At 38.9% G+C, this 23667-nt stretch overlaps 1 protein-coding gene across 14 annotated transcripts in view; it reads left to right on the top strand.

Moving 5' to 3' along the window:
- Nucleotides 1–15431, top strand: part of LOC118424034 (5'-AMP-activated protein kinase subunit gamma-1-like) — a 60181-nt gene extending 44750 nt beyond the window's left edge. For 12 of the 14 annotated variants that reach the window (XM_035832472.1, XM_035832475.1, XM_035832479.1 and 9 more), the window contains 13 exons: nucleotides 5405–5465; nucleotides 6510–6604; nucleotides 7449–7482; nucleotides 9084–9131; nucleotides 9294–9398; nucleotides 10417–10468; nucleotides 10646–10772; nucleotides 10971–11051; nucleotides 11737–11821; nucleotides 12208–12245; nucleotides 12978–13124; nucleotides 13379–13472; nucleotides 13936–15431. In XM_035832472.1, the coding sequence (XP_035688365.1) occupies nucleotides 5405–5465; nucleotides 6510–6604; nucleotides 7449–7482; nucleotides 9084–9131; nucleotides 9294–9398; nucleotides 10417–10468; nucleotides 10646–10772; nucleotides 10971–11051; nucleotides 11737–11821; nucleotides 12208–12245; nucleotides 12978–13124; nucleotides 13379–13472; nucleotides 13936–14060 (1092 nt within the window). In that variant the 3' untranslated portion in view covers nucleotides 14061–15431. Of the gene's footprint in view, nucleotides 1–5404; nucleotides 5466–6509; nucleotides 6605–7448; nucleotides 7483–9083; nucleotides 9132–9293; nucleotides 9399–10416; nucleotides 10469–10645; nucleotides 10773–10970; nucleotides 11052–11581; nucleotides 11667–11736; nucleotides 11822–12207; nucleotides 12246–12977; nucleotides 13125–13378; nucleotides 13473–13935 lie in introns of all 14 variants that reach the window. The other 2 variants (XM_035832467.1, XM_035832469.1) reach the window with 2 other exon arrangements.
- The last annotated feature ends 8236 nt before the right edge of the window (nucleotides 15432–23667 follow it).

Consider the following 23667-nt stretch of genomic DNA (forward strand, 5'->3'; position numbering starts at 1 on the left):
CACACTTAGAACTTACAGGATTTTCAGCCTTTGATAAAGAAGGGGAGACCATGCTGCATTCTCTGGCTTCCATGCACCTTCCGAGGTTCCTCTACACGAAACAGCGATCGCTGATAGAAATGATCGAGCTGCAGCAGTTTCCTCTGTCGGCAACAAAAGTGGAAGCGAGTAACAGAAAACCTCATCGGGTGAAGCAATGTCCGAACATAAGAACTGTGTCGGAAGAAGTCTCCATGCAGAATAGGTGGATACGGGAGGTGCTGAATGACCAACGTGTTCGGACTATACAACCTCTTAGTGTAGAAGCACAGCTTAGACGGTTGTCTCTTGAAGCTTTGGATAAGGACTCAGAGGATCTGAAGTGTTCTTGTGAGGGAGAAAGAGTCAGTAAGGACTGGTTTTCAACAGAGAGGACAGAAGACGTGAGGTTATACAAGAAAAGGAAGGGACCAAGGATAGAGCCTCTCCCAGACATCACAGAGGAGGATGTGTTTTTGAGTGGAGATCTAAATGATGGAGTAGGTATTTCTTGATTGTTGATGACCACTCACTGACAAAAGATGATGCAGTCTTTAACGTCTTTAACGTCTAGCCGTTTCCAAAACCATATCCAGTTGCTTGAGCAACTAGTACTTGGCATATCCTATTACCTGGATGTGTAACTTTCATGCATGGACGTTCATAATGATTTTTTTTCCTTCAGCTTCAGTAGCCCAGATGCCATTTAAGCGCCCTTTCCACTAGAAGGCTATCACTGAACAAACTTACAGAGACCAAAATTGGATTTGTTAAACCGTTGACTTCATAATATGATATTTTAAGATCATGTAAACGTATTTGATTTAAAAGATAGCAAACAGCCCAAATGTAAAAAAGAAATTCTTGGAGCGACTTGTCAAATGTTTGGTTCCTCAGTGGTTGCAGTAGAAAGTAGCCTGGAGTCCAGCCTTGTTTGCTTCAGTCCACTCCCAAAGGTCGCTACCCACGAACAACCATCGGGAGCAGAATAAAGCGGATAAGGCTGGACTCCAGACTAAGTAGAACTAGAAAGGTCTGTAAATGTTCTGGTCCCCATGCTGTTAGTTTGACTGACCTTCACATTCCCACCCCTTATTGTTGCTATTGAGAACAGCTGATACATCATTACATGGGATTTTATGGTCCTTGTCACTAACATCTAGATATGGGCTTTCCAGCTTGTTTATGGCACCTCTATAGTTACTAGTATTGTAACTCCTCAGTTTATAAAGTCACTGAAATTAATAACATTTTATGGATATGATACTCGCCTGTATCAGTTTTTCTTATAGGTCCTTGTTTGATTTATTAATTAATTTCAACGCCAACAACAAGTTAATACGGACAAAATATTAGTCAGGAATCATTATTGTGGTACCCTAGAATAACTGGTGCAATGGTCTAGTGGGTAGTGTTCGCCTTGCATTTGGTAGGTCGTGAGTTCGATCCCCGGCCGAGTTATACCAAAGACTTTAAAAATGGTACATGCTGCTTTCTCTGCTTAGCACTCAGCATTCGTGAAAGAGTATGGAAGTTGAACACACGCCACTACCAGTGGCCTAGCCCCCTGCTGTATTGATTGCACAAAGTTGTGTGGCCCAGGGCTACTGAAACGGAGATGGGCACCGACCTATGCACCATCATGCGCGGGAAGGAACTTTGACTTTTTTTTACTAGGTCCTGCTAGGTTCAACTCGAGAGCTTTGGTCAGGAGATATGGCATTTTATCAACTGTGTAAATCTCTGTGTTTGATTTGCTGTGCACCATGTTTGTATAACCGAGATAAACCCTGCAAACCTTGTTTTATTTCCAACATTGAAGAGAAAATACTGGAAACCCCCTATACCAAAGTGGAACAAACCCACTATACTCTTACAATGCCATAGCCACACACCTCCAATGAGCAGAAGGAAAAAGTTGCTTATACCTTGATGGGTAGACATTTAACGTCAGTGCACCTTTATCCGTAGGGTACCCTATATCCGTTGTATATAGAAACATTGTATTGGGGGATCGGTAAGTCGATGGAAGGTTGTTTCACATTGCAATATTTTGAAAAGTTTGACATTTCAAACCCACATTGTTGCCTGAAATCTCCAGATACCCAGTTTTTTTACAACAACGATTCTAGGTTACCCCACAGATTAAGGTGAACTAGCGTTATATGCACATCTTTTAAGGTTGTGGTATTTCTCCTAGCAATACAAAAGTCAAATATTGCTTATAAATCATTCATGTCTATATCACAATATGCTGATCTTATGCTGTTATGTTACATACATGTCTTCAGAGATGGAAGTTTAACTTGAAAGACTTCCGATTTGATAGAAATGCGAGTCAATGCAGTATTAAAGTATGACATTGGGCTTCTGATTTGACTGCTGCTTAATCCAAATGGAAGCAAATTCATTGGCTCAAAGATGATTAGTATGTTGTTTGCTTCTTTGTGTAGCTTGAGCGATTGGGCATTATGTATGACGTAGCAAAGACTTTGGTTACCGTAACAAGTTGACATCAAGCGACATTCCTATATCTGTATCAACTGTCGCAGGAGCAACGTTGTCTCCCTGACGACATCTCCTCTTACATTAGTATGCTGTGTGCAGCCACAGTGTGTGGCAAATGTCACGTAGGCACCTTGCATGTTTGCTACAATTATTAACAGAACATGACACTGAATCTACTGTCACGATGTATGATTAGTTGTCCCTGTATTAAGAACAGCAAATAGTCTAGTCTCCTTCTTGCCATGCATACGCTGCGTACGTGGGGTTTAGCTGTAATACATATGCATCTTGTACATTAGTCTGAGTCTGGAGACATATTTAAGATGGAGCGAGTGAGAGTCAAACGACAGAAGAAGGACCCTTCTAGAAAAGTCGAGTCGCCAATGCGCCGACACAGTGTTCCATGGAAGAAGCAGGCCCAAGAAATGGTGAAGGTAGAATTATTATGTCAAGTATACAATTTGTGGATTCTGAAAATATATTCTGTGGATGTTTCATTTCAGCTAGAAATGTTGTGAAAGGATGCATACAAATGTATGCTGCACATTGTAATTCCTGTGAGGTACATTTACTCCAGGACCTGTTTTTTCCCCCAACATTCAAAGTCTTTTCAGTGAGGCATGTTATTACCCAGCTTGCAGTCTTTCCAGGCCATGGCACAAGCTATTACTAGGTGTTATCCCATGCTTTTTGTATATATCTGCCTCACCTGGTGTGAATACAAATGACCATACATGTCAAATTCCCGCAGTCTTCAAATATTGATAGGTTATGTGGAGTTTTATTGCTTTATTCCCCTTTCTGGTTAAGGTCAGATTGTGAACATATAGGAAGGCCCGTGGGAAAAGGACACATTTTGAGAAATAATAGGCATGAGCAGACTTGATATAATGTTGATTGTAAGAACTAGAATATGGGTGGAGGGGGATGATATTGCCATGAAGGTGTTATACCCTTTCTTGCCGTCACAAAGGGGGATGGTTTGTAATAAATTGTAGGATAACAGTTGATGAATTAACAGTGACATGGAAGCAATGTATTCTGACTTGTATTCTTGGCAGTGGTAAAATGAACAATAGTATTATTGTTATGAATTCTAAATTGGGTTCTTTAGAATAATATTGTCATGACGCTAGAGCAACTCCAATGAGCCGCTGTTTGTTTAATATGAATATTAATGTATTTGTAACTGAGTTTCCTGGCATGTTACTGTAACTGATTAAACTTTTGGGTTGGTTTAATTGGGTAAGGGTTTTGAAGAGACATCTTCACTGCAAATTAATAACAAAGGTTTGATGACTTCTGTACATAAGAATTGTTTCAGTGCACGTGGCAAATTTGAAATAATGCAAAAAACATCCTTTTCTTCCTACTGTGAAATAAACCACCGCAAAACTAAGTGAATTTACCGTATCCCTATAGGTAATGAATATTTCATGGATGAATGTTAAAATGAAAGGTTTTCCCTGAGGCCTGGCAGAAACCAGAGAGCCTGTAATTGTAATCAAGTAAGGTGAGAGGTGTGGCCATACAGGAACACTGCTTCTGTTGGAAGGTCAATTATTCCTTCATTCTGTCAGGTATTGTCTTACAATATTCCGCTTTACTGTGATTGTTGTATATTCTTTTATTGGGAATTTTAGAAACCTGTTGGAAGTTAGGATGATTCAGCATAGCATAGATAAATTAAGGTTGGTGGTATGATTGATACAGCGGTTTTGTTGTGTCTAAAGGATAGTTTATTATGTATATGGAAACAATATATCCTGGTCGTAAATATGTTTTATTTTAGTGGGGTCATTTAGAGTTGACTTGGCTGGGACATATGAATATCTCCTTGCATTATTATCATAGTCACTAGAACTACAGTGTATTTTTCTCAGTATACGTTAAGAATTTAATGTAGCACTCATCAAATATGGTGTCATGACATTTTGGGGCAGTTTTGGTTAATCAATATTGGTGGAATGTACAACAATTGACAATTGACCAATATATATGTCTGTTTGCTTGTTCAATATTTTAACTGTTAACCTGACTTAACCACATTTGGAATGGTAGTAAGAAGGGTTTAAACTCTGCTGTTGGGATATACATATGGATGTTGTTGCTTATTCTCTCCAACAGGATGAAAATACATGTACCGTATATTCTCGAATAAAGTACGCACTTTTTTAACTTTTCAAAATTGAAAAGGTGCTTCAAGTTGTTGCCAAAGTTGGGGTGCGTACTTTATTTGAGGTTACTGCACAGATAAATGGTAAGAAAAGCCTAAAATAAAGCAAGGTGGAGCTACACTTCTAGTAATGTTTCAAAACATACACATTGTTGTCTTGAAGTTGTCTAAACATGAAACAAAGAAATTGTCATAACATGATTTACATATTAACAGTGGCATTTGCATACAATCCTTTTGAGTTAGTGACTTTGACTTGTACAACTGGTTTTGCCTGATTTCTTCTACCAGTTCTCAGTGATTTTTATAATTTGCAGCAGGCAATTCACAAGTTTATGTTGAGTCAATGACAGTGTAAACCCAGGTTATTTTATGCAAAATGACCTGGGGAAAACATCATAAATTCGAATTTATTTAGTTAAAGGTCTGTTCAAAACTGGTGGAGAAGGGGTGCGTACTTTATTTGAGTTTTTCCATTTTACCTTTCAGTCCCAAAGATCTGTCTAAGACTTGTCCAAAATCAGGGGTGCGTACTTTAATTGGGGTGCGTACTTTATTCGAGAATATACGGTAAAAGACTCTAAGACTAAGAGGTAAAGAGGTTGCTTCAATGCACATGTATGTGTGTACAGGGGGTCAAACAAAATGTCAACCCTATATCCCGTTGTTCTGTGTTACAATAAACATTTTTTCCTGTTTCAGATCCAAAGCTCAGATCCACTAGCAATGAAGATGCAGCAAGCACCACCACCCTTAGAAGGAGGTGGGGAATTTTATCACAACTTATTCCTTAGTGCATTAGAGTCCATTCCAAGACACCATGCGGATGTTTGTTGCCATTGTTTAGAATTGATTTTAAAGTTTTGTAATTATATGTCTAGGACATTTGATACTTCAGAAATATTTTCAACATTGTTTCAACTTTATAAATATTTACCTAGTCCTGTAAAACTTTGGAAATATTCATGGTGTAGAATTGGATACTTCTAATGGTTTCTAAATAATGATAACAGCATTCTACCATTATTTACCATTTTCTACCATTTTTTGTAAATGGTTCGGTGGGCTGGGAAGATAGCAATTCACACATCCTTGCAAAGTATGGTTGGGTGCCATGCAACAATGGCCCACCACAAAGGATCCACCAGTGGCCAGCAGTGAAATCTAAAAATATACGGATGCAACAATAGGGCTTACTTTTATGGGGGCAATAAACTAATTTTACCATTTGGCCAGGTTTACCATTTTTTGTAAATATTTGTAAATGTGAAATAATCACATAGAGGTTTCACAATTATTCTAAATAAAGATATTTTTGTACAGTTACTTTCAAAATGTTTCTAAAATATTCAAAGAAATTCAAATAAATGAGTATTTTCTTAGTCAATTTTTTGAAAATGATTTAATTATTGTGGCTCAAATGTTCTTTTATTCAAAATAATTCAGACTAATTATAAATATCGCCTTAAAACCCTTATGGTGTCTTGGAATGGACTCTGGGGAGGACTCTGGAATAGAAATCTAATCCACTATCTTGCCTCAGCAGCAAACATAAACACATGAGTTTAGGAATGTATTGAATTATATTGTCCAACTTTGTTTTTTCGTAACATTTTCATGTAGGAAGATCCATTTATTATATGGAAAAAAAATTACCTTCTTTGAGCAGATGTAGAATATTTTTTAATGCAATTCTGTCATGATAAGTTTAAATATTAATTGTATTTTGTTATTGTTATGTGTGTACATGGCTCTTATATATGGCATTAAAAGCTTTAGGGTAAAGAGTGATGTTTTTGTATTGCAGATGATGCTGTGTATCTTAATTTCATGAGGTCACACCATATATACGACATCATCCCAACCAGCTCCAAACTAGTGGTGTTTGACACCCAGCTACTGGTACGTGACTGTGTGTGTCTGGGACAAATAGTGCATGTCCAATAGGAAAGGTCTATCTTCATGATGAAAGAACCGTATGTGCCTGAGATGCAATTTGCCATTATCATATTCATAGACACGGTAGAATTATCAGAGTAAATTGTTAGTTGTATTTACAGTTATATATATTCAGTTCGATATTACATGATATATATTATGAATTTATATATACAGAACATCAGTTATACAATAAGTATTCATGTTCAGATAAAGGGCACAAAATTCTCATCTGAAAGCTGCAATAATTTGTAGAAATATTTTTGAAAATGCAGAAGCCAACAGACTTAATACTTAACAGGTATAGCTGAGTACCTACATGTAAGCAAAATCCAGGTAACGTGTTACAGGTACAGTTAATGTTATTGGTACAGGTTTGAATCTGTACCTAACCAAGTACATGACATTGTATGGTCCATTGTCATCTTTGCATGAGAATTTACATATTTGAATTTCAAAACAAGTTTATCTATAAGAAGTTTTCTCAATTTTCAACTGCAAGATAATCAAATTGTTATCTTCAACACAGGATTCGTAAAAAAAAAGTGGTGTCCACTTTTGCTTTATTTTGTTCAGGTACAGATACTGGAACTTTAGATGTTCAGGTCTGGACCTGTGCCTTAACAATTTAAGAGGTACAGGTCTGGAACAGGTATTAGATCCACAGTCTGAGTAGAATAATGTAGTCTCAGAATCATTGCAGGAACCAAAAATAATGTGTTCATTGTACTGACAGTCATAGAAGCAGCTACATGTATGTTTTGCCTGTCATATAGCCAAAATATAAAGTCTTGTTTTTATTTTTCAGGTGAAGAAAGCCTTCTTTGCGTTAGTGTACAATGGTAAGTTCTCTTGTACATCCGTGTTGCTCACTTTGATGAATGATGTTCATGTTGTAGCTGTGATAAGTGATACCAATTATGTTATGATACATGTATGTGCATTACTACCACTGCCATGTTCAGCTTGGTAATATTTCCTGGGCTTGTTATGAATAATACCCATTAGAACTTACATGTAGCTGATCTGAAATAGGCAAAGTCATGATCAGAGGATTGTAAGTCACAGCTGTTGTATGTAGACTGTATTCTGATGTCATGGGCTACCAGTTCATAAATTGGCTAGGTAGCTGGGATAAGGTTAAGCAGGGCACCTCTGCTAGGCTCTGCCTTAAACCTTCTGATGTCACACTTACAGCTTAAGGTCTGCCTGTTTGATGCCATAGCCTTGAGAGTTAAGCTTCAGCCCTTGGCTCCTACACGCACTCTCTGCCTTTATATATCTAAAGCTCTTGGTGCTGCAGAAGATGTTAATACCCTGGCCTTGGGAGCTCAACTTATTCTCTTGACTCTTGATTCTGTGACGTCAAAGCTGTTACTGTAATGTGCTGGAATGATTATGCCTCAGGCAGCCTCGACCATTAACTCTCATAATTCCACCGGGTGCCATTATAATACCGGCACATCAAAAAATGCTATAGAGGCCTTCTCAAGATTGTTCTGAACACCTTAATATCTGAAGTGCAAAATTATGTGCATAGTTATTTAAAGAAATGTATACATCTCTTTTAATCACTTAAAATAATGTTTTTAATGTGGTGGTATTATGACATCCTGTTTGATAGTGAGAGTTGATGTCATACACCGTATTGTCCAGTTACTCAGGCTAATGTACAGTAATATGGCAAAGTGCTTTGATCACATTAGCAGCACATCCACGGCCAAAAGGTCCTATTTATATTGAAGAAGATGGCTACAGGATGGACTAGGGATGCAAAATGAGAGGCTGGAAAGATATCTTCATCAGAATCATGAAGCTGCTTTATGACAGAATGGAGTACAGTGGCAAATGAAATTTAAAAAAAAGACACTGTGCAAAATGTTGATGATCTGAAGAAATTTGGGACAATCTCTCTTTGCACACGTATCTTGCTTCCTCCGTGCCCAAGTTAATGGATTGGATGGATGCGGGCACATAAGGCTCATCAAGGGAATTTAGTGCGGGCCCAGAATGATTCTCAAAGACACGTTCTTAGATTAGCGACCGTGAGAAGAATACAAACTGAAGTAAAGTCGCCTATTCTGTGTCAACAGGAACTAAAACTTCAGCTTTTGCTGTGTTTTTTGGTGTACACAAACATATTGTGTTTATACACATAGAGACCAATGCCTTATATATTACATAAATGAACCCTGATGTGATCTGTACAGATCATCACAGCCAATTCATTTGTGACAAGAATGTTTCACCCAGACGTTAGTTTGTCCTTGAAATGACTTTCATTTGTTGAAGGTTCAGCCTCCAAAACATCACTGACTATTCCTCCCCACGTTTCCTGCATATTCTAAGTGCAGGTTGGCTTAACTATTTGCCGTACAGAACAAGACTATGATAACAGTGTGTATTATGGTTATAATCTTGATACACTTTTCTCCTTCATTAGGTATAAGGGCTGCTCCTCTGTGGGATAGTAGAACGCAGAACTTTGTAGGTAAGTGTTGCCTTGTTCAATTTACTTTGCCTGAATTTTCTGGCCAAGTATGAAGTCAGTAATGTCATTACAATGTTACAAACAACCAAATTAAGGCAATTGAAGGTGTCAATGAGTTTATTGATTCCTTGTCATTTGTTGAACCTGTCTTTTTTCCTTTAGGAATGTTGACAATCACGGACTTCATCAATGTGTTACAAAAGTACTACAAGTCTCCACTGGTCCAGATGGATGAACTGGAGGAGCACAAGATTGCCACATGGAGAGGTGAGGGCGGGACAAAGGAGGGTTGTCATGGTAACAGAACATGGGATGTCAGGGAGGGACAGTTGTCATGGTAACAGAACACATGAGAAGTCAGGGAAGAGCAGTACACACACAGCACATGGAGAAGTGAGGGTGGGGCAGCAGTAGTTGTCATGGTAACAGAACACTTAGACATGTGAGGGCTGGGAAGGGATGGTCGTCATGGTAGCAACATGAAATGAGGGCTGGGCAAGGAAGGTAGGCATTGTAACTAATGACAGTAGTTTGGCACTTATGTAGCTAGGAATAAGTAGAGTTCAGCAACCTCATACCTCCATGAAATAGATTTTATGCAAGTGACTAACACATTACATAATTTATGCATGGTGGTGTACACCCTCAACTAGCTCACACATGTCACACAAATATTAAGTTTCCATCATTTATCATTTCGCAGTTTTTCCATTTTGGTCATATTATTCAAATATTAATCATGCAAATGTTATCATAGATCAGTTCCTTACTTGCATGTTGGGCATATATTTGATATGTTCCACCTGCCATGAATTACATGTGTAATTACAATCTGCATAATTTGCATGTCTAGAATGATCAAAATCAATTTTTTCCTTTCTTCAGTTATCCTCTTTGTAGAATATTTTGACAAAATGTAGTCTAGTCAATACGCATGCAGCTTGAAATCCAATCAATACATGAGAAGGGAACCAAATTGATTTCGTCTGCTTGATGACCTTGGTTTGACTTTACACATAGGCATGATGAACTGCAGCTGAATCCATTACGGTGAATTATAATGCGTTCTGTTTGGCCTGACTATGACTGTCTTGTGATGCCCCCTATCTGAAATGATTTGATCTGCAGATGAAGCACGACAAGCTTAACCCCTGCCCACAAAGATGTGACTACAGCTAGTCTGAAATAACTTTTGTTGTAATGTAAGAACATTCTGCCTAGTTACAGATTTGAGGAAGTTCCAAGCCTGTTCTTTAACAACTTTTCCCGCTTTGTTGCTATGCAGAGGTGCTAGGACTGACCAACCGGCCACTTGTCAGCATAGACCCAGATGAGACGTATGTACCTTTTTACTCCTTCTCCTTTATTTGAGACCTTCTCTTTGTAGATGTCATCAGTTTTAGTTATTTCTGTCAATAAAAGAATCAGAGTCTTAGAAAACCAGCTTTAAAGTCCCAGATTCGTTCTGTGCTACTGCAACAAGAAGTCTTATATTTTGTTTCGTGAATGCGCAGGTTGTTTGAAGGCATTAAGAGACTGATCGGGTGCAAGATCCATCGTCTTCCTGTAATAGACGAGACTACGGGCAATGCAATCTACGTCCTGACTCACAAGAGGATACTCAAGTTCCTCTGGTTATATGTAAGTACTCCCACTATTACACGGTTACTTTAAATGTAGAAATAACTCCGCAGTTTTTATCGTGACCTCACCTGGTATGCAGAAAAAAGTATTTCATCCCTGGTTGTTAAAGTTTAGGCAGATTTCATATTATGATTGACATATGCCTACCATGCATTTCTTGCGGTTCATGTTGTCCATGTTGTGGTCCACTTTCAGCTGAAGGACATCCCCAAGCCAGACTACATGAACAATACTCTAGAGGAGCTGGGCATCGGGACCTATTCCAACATAGCAACTGTGAGTGCAAGTGTGATCGTGTGATTGCCTGTATTTGCATGCATGCATGTATATTGTACGTGTATTTGTGTGTTGTACGTTGTGCATGACATGGAAATTTTGAACTTTGCCAAAACATGATGAATGTAAGAGTCAGTATGACTCAAGTGGAAGTATGTTTAATATAAAGAGTATACTATCCGATGTTGTCATGCATGCTAGCTGTAGCAGCATATACACGAATGTATGTAATACTGTGGGTCATGTCTAGAGTAGAATATGTACTAACTGATAATGAACATCCTTGATGTGTCTTCAGTGTTTTCCTTACAGTTATTTGGTATGGTGCCTGTACTAAGGTATAAAACCATGCCAACATGCCTGGAAAATAAAATTTCTATTTGGAATGTTATGATTTAAATTAAACGTAAGTCTGGAAGTTACTCTTAGTTTACACTACATTCATCTGTGGCCACCATTCCAACCAAAAGAACAAGAACTAAATATGATTAATTAGTTGAAATTTTCCCGTAATTTTGTTACTTCTGTAGGCATCGCCGGAAACGCACCTAATCCATGCTCTTCACATCTTTGTGGAAAGGCGAGTGTCCGCCCTCCCGGTTGTAGATAGTGACGGTAAGACCTGCCCCCCTCCCCACGTGGTTGTTTGATGTCTCCTGATTTTCCTCCCTTTTCCTCCTGACAGGCCTCTGGCAACATCCCCGTAATCCAGGCCCTGCACATCTTTGTGCAGCGGAGGGTGTCCGCTCTGCCCGTGGTTGATGACAATGGTGCGTTGCTTTCTAACCCCTTTTTATTTCTCTCTTTCTGCTCACCCTTTTTCTTTCTGTAGAATGTTGCCAAGAATGTCGCATTGTCACTACGCTTGAAGTGGAAGCAGTTGTTTGACTTGGCTTTAAAAAAATATAGAAATCTACTTAAATTATGTGACAAGCTCCATTCTTGCAACATCTTAGAATGTCTTTCCTCCCTTCTGCGTAGCTATAATCATCCGTAACATGTACTGTGGCGTCTTTTAATTGACTACTGCTTTGTGAAATATTCAACCGTCCCTCATTCTCTTGCCTACATATACTTGTGCATTATTACATGTCTGCCTTAAGCAACAATAAGAATAGAAGAAAACAGAAGTTCAATATTTGCTTTTCATCCCCAGGGAAAGTCGTGGACATCTATGCCAAGTTTGATGCAATTGTAAGTAACTTATCTTTGGCTCTACTTTACAGTTAACCGTGAAAAATAAAAGATAAATGAATTTATATATCCATCTGTATACGGTACATGTATATCTGCCCTTTGACACAGCACCAGCTTTTCAGAAGTAACTGTCAGACGTGCTCCAAGCATCTGCATTTATATGTACTACAAATATGAACTCTTGAAAAGCAGTAGACTGTTTTTTTACTGTTGTAAAATCATTGTAGAATTTGGACTTGTAGTTCAGCTTTGTATGGTTATTTATAAATAGTAGTAGGAGTGTGTCACCAACAGCATATCTTAAGAGATTGTTTATTTATCATCGTACATGTACAATGCTAAACTCACGAGTCTGTGACTCTCGTGAGTTTATGTTCTGGATTGATTGGTCATCAGAATTGATCTTGAAGAAGGCAACAGCGGCCGTTGAAAATATGATCCGTGTGTACATATTTTTGCTTTGGAAGAAAGTTTAGCATTGTACTAATTATAAGATTGTTTATTTGCTGTTGGGGTGTCTGTGTGGCGCAAAGGCTAGAGCGTTGGAATCAGCATCAGTACGTCCTGAGTTCGATACTCGCCATGCCCCTGCCCCCATGACAGTGGAGTGATGCCCACCAAGCCTCACGGCTAATCTGTCTAAAGGTGCCAAAACACCTACGGATTTGGTGCTGCCAGTGTGTCAACATCTGCACACTTGCCACTAAGACCAGTGAATTTTTGTTATAGAATCTGGCAGCTGAGAAGACATACAACAACCTGGACATCACGATCCGGCAGGCACTACAGCACCGCAGCCAGGGGTTCGAGGGCGTGCACCGCTGTCTGAAGACAGAAACGCTGGACACCATCTGTGACAGGGTGGTCAAGGCAGAGGTGCGCTGGGTCAACAGTTGTGTTGAACTGAAGATTGATTTTAGTTTGGGCACACAGATTCGATGCTTAATCTAGTTCTAGTAGGAAGAAAAGTTGGAATGACAACAAGAACAAGATTCATCAAAAGTTAATATGAATGCATCTCTGATAGACATTATAGTATATTGTCAGAAGCAAAGTTTAGTATCAAACGTTATCGCAGCCCAGGTATGACATATAAACTTCTTTTTGTCATGTTTGTGTTTCCCCTGCAGGTGCACAGACTGGTGGTGGTGGACACGGATGACTGTGTGGTGGGAGTCGTCTCACTCTCAGACATCCTCAAGTTCCTGGTCCTCAAGCCTGCAGGTGAGGGCTGCCAGAAAAATTTCTCTACCGGTAGATATATTGTGAATTATCTTAGGGGCATGTTCGGGCATGACGCACCCGCTATACACGAGTCAGGGGTAGGAGGAACCCCTTGGAATTGCATCCTTGAGCGGAAGATCTCCTAGGAGACAGAAACTCCAAATAACATACATGCACATAGCTTCATCTGCTGGGGACGTCTTACATGCGGCAGTTCCTGCACCCGTGGGACTATGAGCATCAGTAGACCAGAGGGTGGAGAAGGAATTGCTCACCCCTCCTTCACCTTAAAAAGTCATGTGTAGGTCAGGCAAACAGGTCGCCAAACCCACCTCAGCAAGTGACTGTTGGCTTGCTCATTTGCCAAAATTGACTAGAGAATCCATAACACTGCTTTAGCTATGTGTGTTCCTTGGCTTTAGAAAGAACATCACTAAAATATCATATTATTGGGGATTTTAAGACCCAGTTTGTATGTCTTATACAGGCTTGATGCCCCCGCGCCCGGACACAACGATTACCTCCCAGCCCGTGTCGGAGCGAACAAACTCACCAAACACACAACCATCCACCCCTCCCGGAGAATGATCAACACCAAACACCGTAGACCAGCTTAGACCGGAAACACTGAGAAACACAAGTTAACTTCATACTCTTGACTGTGATACTGTGAGGCAGAGATACTCATTAATGCATTTATTAACTGTACATTCAGTGAAGATATTAGCGTAGTCTGTGTAGAAGCTAAAATGATGACAATCTAACTTGGAGCGGAGTCGGGTCCTGTTGTGAGGAGTACATGAACATATCATGTGTTTGTCGATGAAGACCTCATGGAAAAGGTGTCATTCTGTTGTCTTTGAGTGCTTCGGAAAATGTCGCCTGTAGTTTGGGAGTAATCTAGAATTGAAGACTTAGTCGCATAGTTTATTACTGCACCATTGTTCTTACAGCACGTATGGTTGTGTGAACCAATGTAAGTTTGATAATCTTAAAGATAAACCCTTCACGTAACAAACTCAACCTTGGTAGAGTTGATGCACACTTATATAGATTAGCCCTTGTGTTTTTTGTTCATGAGGTCTACACTGACTAATGCATCACAGCCTGTCCGTATGGTTGTGTTAAGATGTATGTATGTTTTCAGATGGCAGCAAAGATTTTTAGATAGGAAGACTTTGTACAAACAAGTTGAGTAGTTCTGAAACTGTGGTACTTGTGTAATCCGTGCAAGCATGGTGCTACTAGAATCTCTCTGCAAAATGCTAGTTCATGGATATCGATATTGTTATGAATCGGTGATTGCTCCCATTTGTTTGCATCATGATCATATTTCATATTTATTTCATGCTGATTTCGATGGAAATTTGCACTTTTCTGTATTCCGTAAAACACACAATCTGCCATGATGTATCCATATTTGCAGAATTTTTGTTAAGCATATCTTACAGCTTGCTGATTTTTTTAGTTGAAAATCTTATTTTTTTGCTACTCACAATATCTATTTTCAAGCCTCATCTCAGTTATGGTGTTTAGTACCACAAGGCTTTCATAAAAATTCCTCTAAAAAAAAGACTCTAGTAAACCATTGTGTTGTGTCAAACTGTACCAGGTGCAAAGACTAGTTTAGTAGTTGTCATTGTCTTCAAACTGCGTGTTGTATCAGTTGGATGAAGTATTCATGTATGGATGTGTCCAAAGATGACACAGTGGTTCTGAACCAAATAGTGCTCTGCAAAGTGTACAGCCGTGTTTATTATATGAATATTACTATGTACATAAACAAAGTAGTGTAAGCAAGGCACATAATTGCAAATGTGCAAAAAAACATATGGATTATGGAGATGTAAAGAAGAGAAGATGTATGTGTTGTTTATCCAGGATGTCTTTCAGTTGGCTTTGAAGGTCTGTGGGTAACATGGTCAGTTTGGTAGGCTACATTAAAATGTCAGCATTTCACATTTGTATGAAACAATACAGTGTCACTATGTATTCTGTATCTCCTACAGGAGGGCAATTTCAGGCAAATATAGCAAAAATGTGGAAGATTGTAAATTTAAAATGTTTCTCTAAAAACTGAAAAGTGTTTCCCCTACCAATGATGTAATGTTGTGGTAATTACTAGGTGAGTAACATACAGATATTTCCTATGTCATTGATTGAGCTCTGTCACCATTATATACATTACCAAGGTCTTTTCATACATTTTCACAAACGTTCAACGTTCAAGCCAGAATGCAAGACTAGTTCTATTACATTTTGCCATAATGTGAAGTCTGTATGTTACCTTATGTGAGTCCACATCATAGTCAAAACTAGAGAGAGTCTGAGCCACAAGTTGGTACAACTTTGAAGTTTTGAAACTGTCCCTCCCACAGCCTGACAAAGCAGAACCTTGTACAGGGGAGCCTTGTTGGCGTGTATGCAAGAATGTGCACAACAAGATTTTGGTCAAGCCGGGACGTACCATTATTTCTCACTAGGCCTGAATAATAAGTGGGGTCTTCCTTCAAAGGCATTAACTGATGAACAGAATTTTAGCATACAAAGTGTTTACCAGGGATATCTGTCATGAGACCTATAAAGGTAAAACATGTGCACGAAGAATGCCTCACTTGAATGAAGATCTGTTTCGGGTCATTTGAGAAATTCTGGTACACCCATACTCGTTTTGATTGTTCTTAGTAAAAGTAAGGTTGTCAGTACCAAAAATGATCACATGATCTTATAACTAGGACTGAAAGACAGTTCAGCAACTTGGACCGTGGCATTTGTTGTTGATTGTACAATAATGTCAATTTTTGTTGAAGGATGGTCATCAGCCCGCATGGATTTTGAACTGTTCTTTCTGTCTTGTTTAAAGGATCTGGTGCAATGAGGTTTTGATGCCAGGAGTAAGGTGTGAAAAGTGTCACTGACTTCAGCATTCTCTGCAAAGTGATAAATGCTGCATTAGAATAAGAGGAAAGGAAAGAATGTTATGTTTTCAAAGTGAACTAAAATTGTATTTGTTGACATGTAATGGTGTTGTAAGACTTGAGGGCACTTGAAAGAAGTAAATGCTTGTGGAAAGTTGAAACTGCAGTTTTACTGTTGCCAGAAAGGTGGCGCTGTTAAAAACAGTTGACTAGTATGTTATAGTAGGTTATTCAATGTTGACAAATTTTGAAATTCTCTTTTTGAAAAAAAAAAAGAAAAGTATAGATATGTGCTAAAGAGATTGTTATTATATATATATAAATATATATATACAGTAGTTACTTGCTTCCTTGTGATGCAATTGTACATACTTAAGTCAGAAATTATATATATATAGTTCAGCAAAAGATACTGAAAAAATGATTGAAAATGAAAGTTATTTTTGTAAAGGCTAGAAGGACAATGTCCCTTGTAGTTTTGTTGGATTGAAGAATGAAGCTTGGCTCTCACTCAAATGAGGTAAATACCTAGATAGATTGGAGACAGCAGAGGATACTGAAGTCAGTTGGAATGGTACCTGCAGATAATAACTATCTGTTGTATGGGAAGGTTTTACTGTATACTTCCTTGTACATTTTATTTGAAAACATTGTATATAAAACTAGTTTTCCCTGTTACATGTGTGTTTTGTGAGCTGTTTATTCTACCTTGAATGGTGTGTGTCATTTTCTGTGTCATATGCCCTAGAAAATGTGCGTAATATTATGATAAACAGCCTACTTTATTAGAAAGACCTACATATACAGAAGACTAGTTTTTCAAACTAGAAAGTGCAGAAGCCAGCGTTTCATCTTATCAGCGGTACAGAAGCGCCGACTAGTGGTAAACAGCAGCAATGCAAATAGATGGAACACTTGTTCAGAAACAGTGCAATGCAAGGTTTTCGTGCTATCAAAATGTCAGCCATTGGTTGATGAATAGAGGATATCAGTGTCCTCAGTTGAGCTTAGTTCGTTTTGATGTTTTACGACGCTATGCCGGCAATGACTCTGGCTGGAGGAGACCAGATAATCAGTGATTGGTAGTCGAAAACTTAAGGGGTTTGGTGAAGAAATCCACGACGCCGGTGTATGAGCGGTACAAAAACGACATCTAGCGGAAGTTGAAGGCAATGTTTTCTTGTAATGTTATCCATTAGTTTTTCCATTGGACTGTAAAAAGCGATACTTAGCGGTGATCAACATTATGACAAATTTCTATACTGCACCTACTGGCGATTGTCGTATTCAACACGCCCAAACATGTGCACCATACGAGCCTCTTTTCTCTGGAAAGTTTCTTTACGTTACTTGACCTGACAGAGAAGCGATTTCCGTTCAGACGACACCACCTTTGAAGGAGCCAATCACTGTTCAGAGGCGACGGAATACTGCCACAAAGACATGTATTACAGGGCTAAATACGCTGACTACGTCGAATATATTTGCCAGGGGAGTTTGGCCGGCACAGTTCGCAAGAGGAAATGTAAACCTTCCTACGGACTGACTCACCTGGTCAATCATTCCCATTTATACCAAATTCTACGGCACATACCAGCAGTAGGAAGGACTGGTGGAAGCTGGTCGAATATTTTCTGGCTGCAGTACCATCTGCCTTTATTAGACGGCGCTGCAATAGGTCCAGCGGCGAACAGGTGTCACCTGTTTGTGGCGGTGAATGGATGAATGGAATACATTTTGTATCAGAAGTTTGTCGCTCTTATTGAGGAATAACAGGTAGCTTTGGGACATGATTGGGAATTGCTCACACTACTTAGACTGCACTGTCACGCTCAAATAAGTAAATTTCACTAAATTGAAGCGAACCTGCCTAGCTCCATCATCTCGCTAAACTGTACATGTTTACTGCATACGTATGTGGAGATATGGGACATGAGTAATTTCTGCCCGGAGTGATCTCGACCTCTCAAACAAAAAGAAACCTACACCACACAACATACACGTATTTTGAAAAAGAGGCATAAGGGGTATTTCTAATGATCTGATATTCTTTTATTCATTAATTGTGCAATGAACATTCACATTAGTAGTGATTGACATGAGAGAGAGGACAAGATCTCCAAGCAGATGTTGGGGTGAAAGATCGTAATATTTTATTCGTGACGGCCGGGCTTCTCTGATAATCATTTACCCCGTATAAGCAGATGAAGTGTTGAGTTAAAGTCTAGTATTGTTAAGGGGAAACGGATGATGTCCACACATAGAATTGAATTACCAAAAACGCAAAAGATATGACGTATACCTGAATGTAGGTGGCGCTTCGACGGGCGGACAGGTGTTACCTGGACTCCTCCCCTGGCACCTGGAATCGACCCTTTAAAGATAATTCTAGATGTATGTAAATATGTCTGGACCTATGTTGAAAAGTTTTCACTGTGTTAAATCTACTGTCTGACGTTTTACAAGTCAGGACTCCAAACTCTATCATAGCCTTTTCTGCAGTACCGCTCCCGGCCGCGTCCTGAAAAGTGGCTAAGACGATCGTCAAATTGCCAAATTTTGGTCATTTCGGGAATGGGGAAACTGGGAAGGCTCACAAAGGGGTTTAATTTCTTTTAGATTTATTTGACTCTGCTTTCCTTAATACGACCGTTTAGAGTCAAGAATGATGATAATTAAGACATTTCACAAACAGGGCCATGGGATATCAAGTGAAAATGACACGTTTTGCTTACAATTTACCGCATCTCCGTCTGTATTGCTTTGACGTGCTACCGCGCATCCATTTTTTTTGTGAAACAAGACGATGTCGAACAAATGCAACAATGTTTCTTGTTGTTTGTCTATGAATAGATCCAATATTTCTTCCAAAATACTACATGTGTATGTTTGAAATACAGCATGGTGCGTAAGGTAGGCCTAGGGGGATGGGGGCTTTTGACGAGCTCTTAATGAGCATAGAGAACAAGTTAGCTTTTTACATGACTTTAAAGTACTGCAGGAGGATTCTTGTGAAAGTAATGACACAGAATGAAAGTAATACAAAATGTTGACATCGTAGGCGATAAGCAAGTGTTGACTGAAGCTAATTAGAATAGACTGTTTTTGAATAAAAGAATGCGGGATAACGGAAATCATCATCCCTCAGTAAGACATCTGGAGCCGCTGGAATAAAAGTTCTAAACTAGAACGATGCGGCTCCAGATGTCTTGCTGAGGGACGACTGTGGTGCGAAAGCTGTCCGTTAGCTGGGGAATAAGTCCATTCTGTGATTATCAAGTAAGAGTAAGACCGCATAAACTCACAACAATCACTGTTCATGGTTTTAAACTATACGTGCGAAAATATCTTCTGTTCATTGGTTTTATTTATTTATTTTTTTTCATAGGAAGTGTAAAACTACAGAAGTATCCAACGATGTCAGCATTCATGTTTCGTATACTGTACGTTTCACTAGTTCTCATAGATGTAAGATAACGTCAAAGTGACTACACTGGAATTTGAGCTAGCTCTGCGTTTGAGCTAATAGACAAAACACAATTGCATCCATTCAAAGTCTTCTTGAAATGAAATTTGGATGTGGTAGCTCTTCAGAAAGTGATAATTTACAGGACATGTACTCTCGACTTCACCTACTGGTAAAATGAGAAGGAAGTGTTTCATTTATGATCTAGTTTCGAATGGTGTGAGGCATGTCTAAAATATTGTTATTATCGATTCTAAACGGTCACATCATTGGAAACAAGGTTTTAAAGAAGCCTAAAATGAAACCCCTTTGCGAGCCTTACTCGGTTTCCCCATTCCCGAAATGACAGAAATTTGGCAATTTGACGGTCGTCTTAGCCACTTTTCAGGAGGCGGCCGGGAGCGGTACTGCAGAAAAGGCTATGATAGGGTTTATCGTTTCGACTTTTAAAAATGTAGAAATATGCTAGACATTCGGCTTAGAGGCTGTAAAGAAGTCTAAATATCTTCGCGTACATTTAAATTTACCTTTTAAAATTTCAGAAACGTGACTTGGTGTATAAAAGATCGTTTTTTAGGCGCCACACTAGGAGCGTCTGTGACACATTGGCCGCCCATCGAAGCGCCGCCTACATTCGTGGACACGACAATTTCTGTGCCAAACTAGTACTTTGAAGACACATAAGGACTTCATTTGTTTTCTCTTAACACCTTAGCCTTTCACTCAACTATCCATCTGCTTACAAGGAGTAAGGGACTGTCAGGGAAGTCCGCCAGAAAACATTACGATCTCACCCCAACGTCTGCTTGAAAATTAGGTAGGCTTGTTACAGATGTATGAAAGTCCTTCATTCATTTTTTCAGGAGGTAATTTCGTTCTGTTGTCCTGTTTCAGAAGAAGGTGTAACAAACTGCTATAGTTACCCTTTTCCTCTCCGAAAACTGAGGAAACGAATCTGGATGTCACCATAAAATCATACGACGTTATCATACGGCACCTAAGAACGGTGCTCAGATACAACGTCACATCTGTCAGATTGAGGGTAAAGAAATGCGACTTGTCCTCCTTGCCATATATGCCTATTGAATTGATCATCTATCGCCAATATCTTATCAATGCCGTCGTCTTCAGACTTTTTTTTCTAGCTGTCACTGGGTGGAGTGTCAGAGAACAAGGAAATTACAGGACCGATTTCATTTTTTGATAGCTTAATACTATCAGAAAATCTGAGGGTCAGATCTTTCGCCGGTTGCTTGAAGAGCAAATTTGATGACGGTTGTTTTCGTGGGTGTACTTTATGATAATTTTTCCATGTAGCGTTTCAAAGTACGCGGAAAGAGAATTAAAGTGAGCTAGTCTAGGAATATACAGCAACGAATATATAGTTTGTGCATTTGTGGCTAAAACATTATCACAAATCTGATTCAGGCTCAGAGCCCTTCTTCCAATTTCATATACTAGTATCTTTATTTGTTGAAGTCATCTTTCTGTTGTGTTTTTTACGTTTCCTCGGCCCGTCACATTCACATAAATGTCATATTTATACCGCTTACTCAATGGACATAATCTATCACTCACTCACGGCCCATAACCACAGTGGTCGTAGGGCCTCATCCATCAGCGGTGATCTTTGCCCATAATTTATAGTGATCTAAAAAACAGGTTTGTTATTCCAAAGTTGAAACTGGGTCGCATAGCCCAAGTAGTGAAGAACAAAGCATTTAGATGAAGCTTGTCTTCTCGGATGTTCTGCAGTACGACTGCCGCAGTATGTAATAATCAATATACTTTAATATAGCTGTACATAATTGTGTTGCCACTTGTCGTTCAGCTTTAGGGTTAAGAGCTTTGATAAATTTGTGTTTGCAACAACTATCTTTCACATATACTAGTATTATGACGTAAAAAAATCGGTAAAATGCACTTTTTATGCCAAAATACTCTTCATTTTTCTTACTAATTCTACAATAAAACAAGTAGAGCAGTTTGGTCAACAACACTTCATGTAAGACTGCCTAGGAGTGAAGTACTTGGACCACACCAATCTATTTCCTTGGATTTTATACAATAAAACCTACTACAGGTTATGGGCAACAGTGCCCAGTAGGGGTGGGTACCGGTACAGAAAATTCAGGTCCAGGTCCGGACCTGTACCTAAATCAGTATGTGAAAACTTGTAATGAATAATACTCAGCAGATCAGAACAATGGTCCATTCTGCTACAAAGAAATCTGCTTGGTGGAGTATTTGGGTCCCACTGGCGTTTTAAAACCCTACAAGGCTAACTGCTAATCTCGAACCAGATCCACGGTGCGTAATAGCCGGCTATACTCCCTGGCCAGCTTTGGTACTATCTTATGGCACCGTAGGATCTGCTTGGAGATTAGCTAACTGCCTCAGTACGATTGACTGTAAAACTTGGTGGCAATTACTATACTTCGCTCGTTATTTTCTTCAATCTGTCATCACCAAACGTGTGAATTTCTCCTCATATAACTTCTTCATTTCCTAATAGGTCCAACATCCGGTCCACCCAATTTTTACAGGTCCGTTTTTTCCGGACCGGTCCAATAAGAAAAAGCGGTTTTGTACCGGTACGGTCCGGTACCCAGCCCTAGTGCCCAAACAAATGTAAGTTACACTCCTGAGGCTATTGTCATGTTGATATTTCAATGCAGCATTTTCTTTAAATCCAAGAAATTAAACTGGCATGGGTTTCTTGTCACACTATACTGGTAATGATGAAATTACTCAGAGAACAGACACACCCAAGTATGTAGAGAAAGGTTTATCACAAATGTGATGCAGAGTCCTGTACAAAGTTCTAAACATAACTGTGAAACATTGTATTTACATTATTGTATGTACATGACAAATTTACAGTCAATGTCACAATGAAAGAAAAGGCAACAAACAACTTGCATAAATTCATCAACAAAACATCAACATAAACTTTGCTATTTGCTTAATATGTACAACACTATGAGACACTAAAGAAAAAAAAACTTTGGTAATTACATCTTCATGTGCAACTTAGAACTGAGAACTACATGTAGCAGCACCCGTAAATTAGTATTGCTGGCAAAAAACATTTATCAACTAACGCTCTACAGAATGATAGATCTACAGAATGTAATCTATAGACATGTAAGATCTGGACGTTGAAGGTCTAAAGACATATAAAGAGTATCTGCAGATCTTACATGTTTGTAGATCTTACATGTCTGTAGATCTTACATGTCTGTAGAGCTTAGATGTCTGTAGATCTTACATGTCTGTAGATCTTACATGTCTAAATCTCACGTCTGTAGATCTCACATGTCTGTAGATCTGCAAACATGTATTACTAAGATCTACAGACATGTAAGATCTACAGACATGTAAGATCTAGACATGTAAGATCTAGACATGTAAGATCTACAGACATGTAAAATCTACAGACATGTAAGATCCACAGACATGTAAGACCTACAGACATGTGAGATCTACACATGTAAGATCTACAGACATGTAAGATCTACAGACATGTAAGATCTACAGACATGTAAGATCTACAGGCATGTAAGATCTACAGACATGTAAGATCTACAGGCATGTAAGATCTACAGACATGTAAGATCTACAGGCATGTAAGATCTACAGACATGTAAGATCTACAGACATGTAAGACCTACAGACATGTAAGACCTACAGACATGCAATTTGAAGTTGAGGTAAGAATGGTAGTCTTATAAAGAGACATTTTAACAATGCACAGATAAAACAACATACATTTGCCCTTATGTTGTGTGTGTCAAATTTTTATCCATAT

The sequence above is a fragment of the Branchiostoma floridae genome, chromosome 10 (assembly GCF_000003815.2).
Source record: "Branchiostoma floridae strain S238N-H82 chromosome 10, Bfl_VNyyK, whole genome shotgun sequence".
Classification (NCBI taxonomy): domain Eukaryota; kingdom Metazoa; phylum Chordata; class Leptocardii; order Amphioxiformes; family Branchiostomatidae; genus Branchiostoma; species Branchiostoma floridae.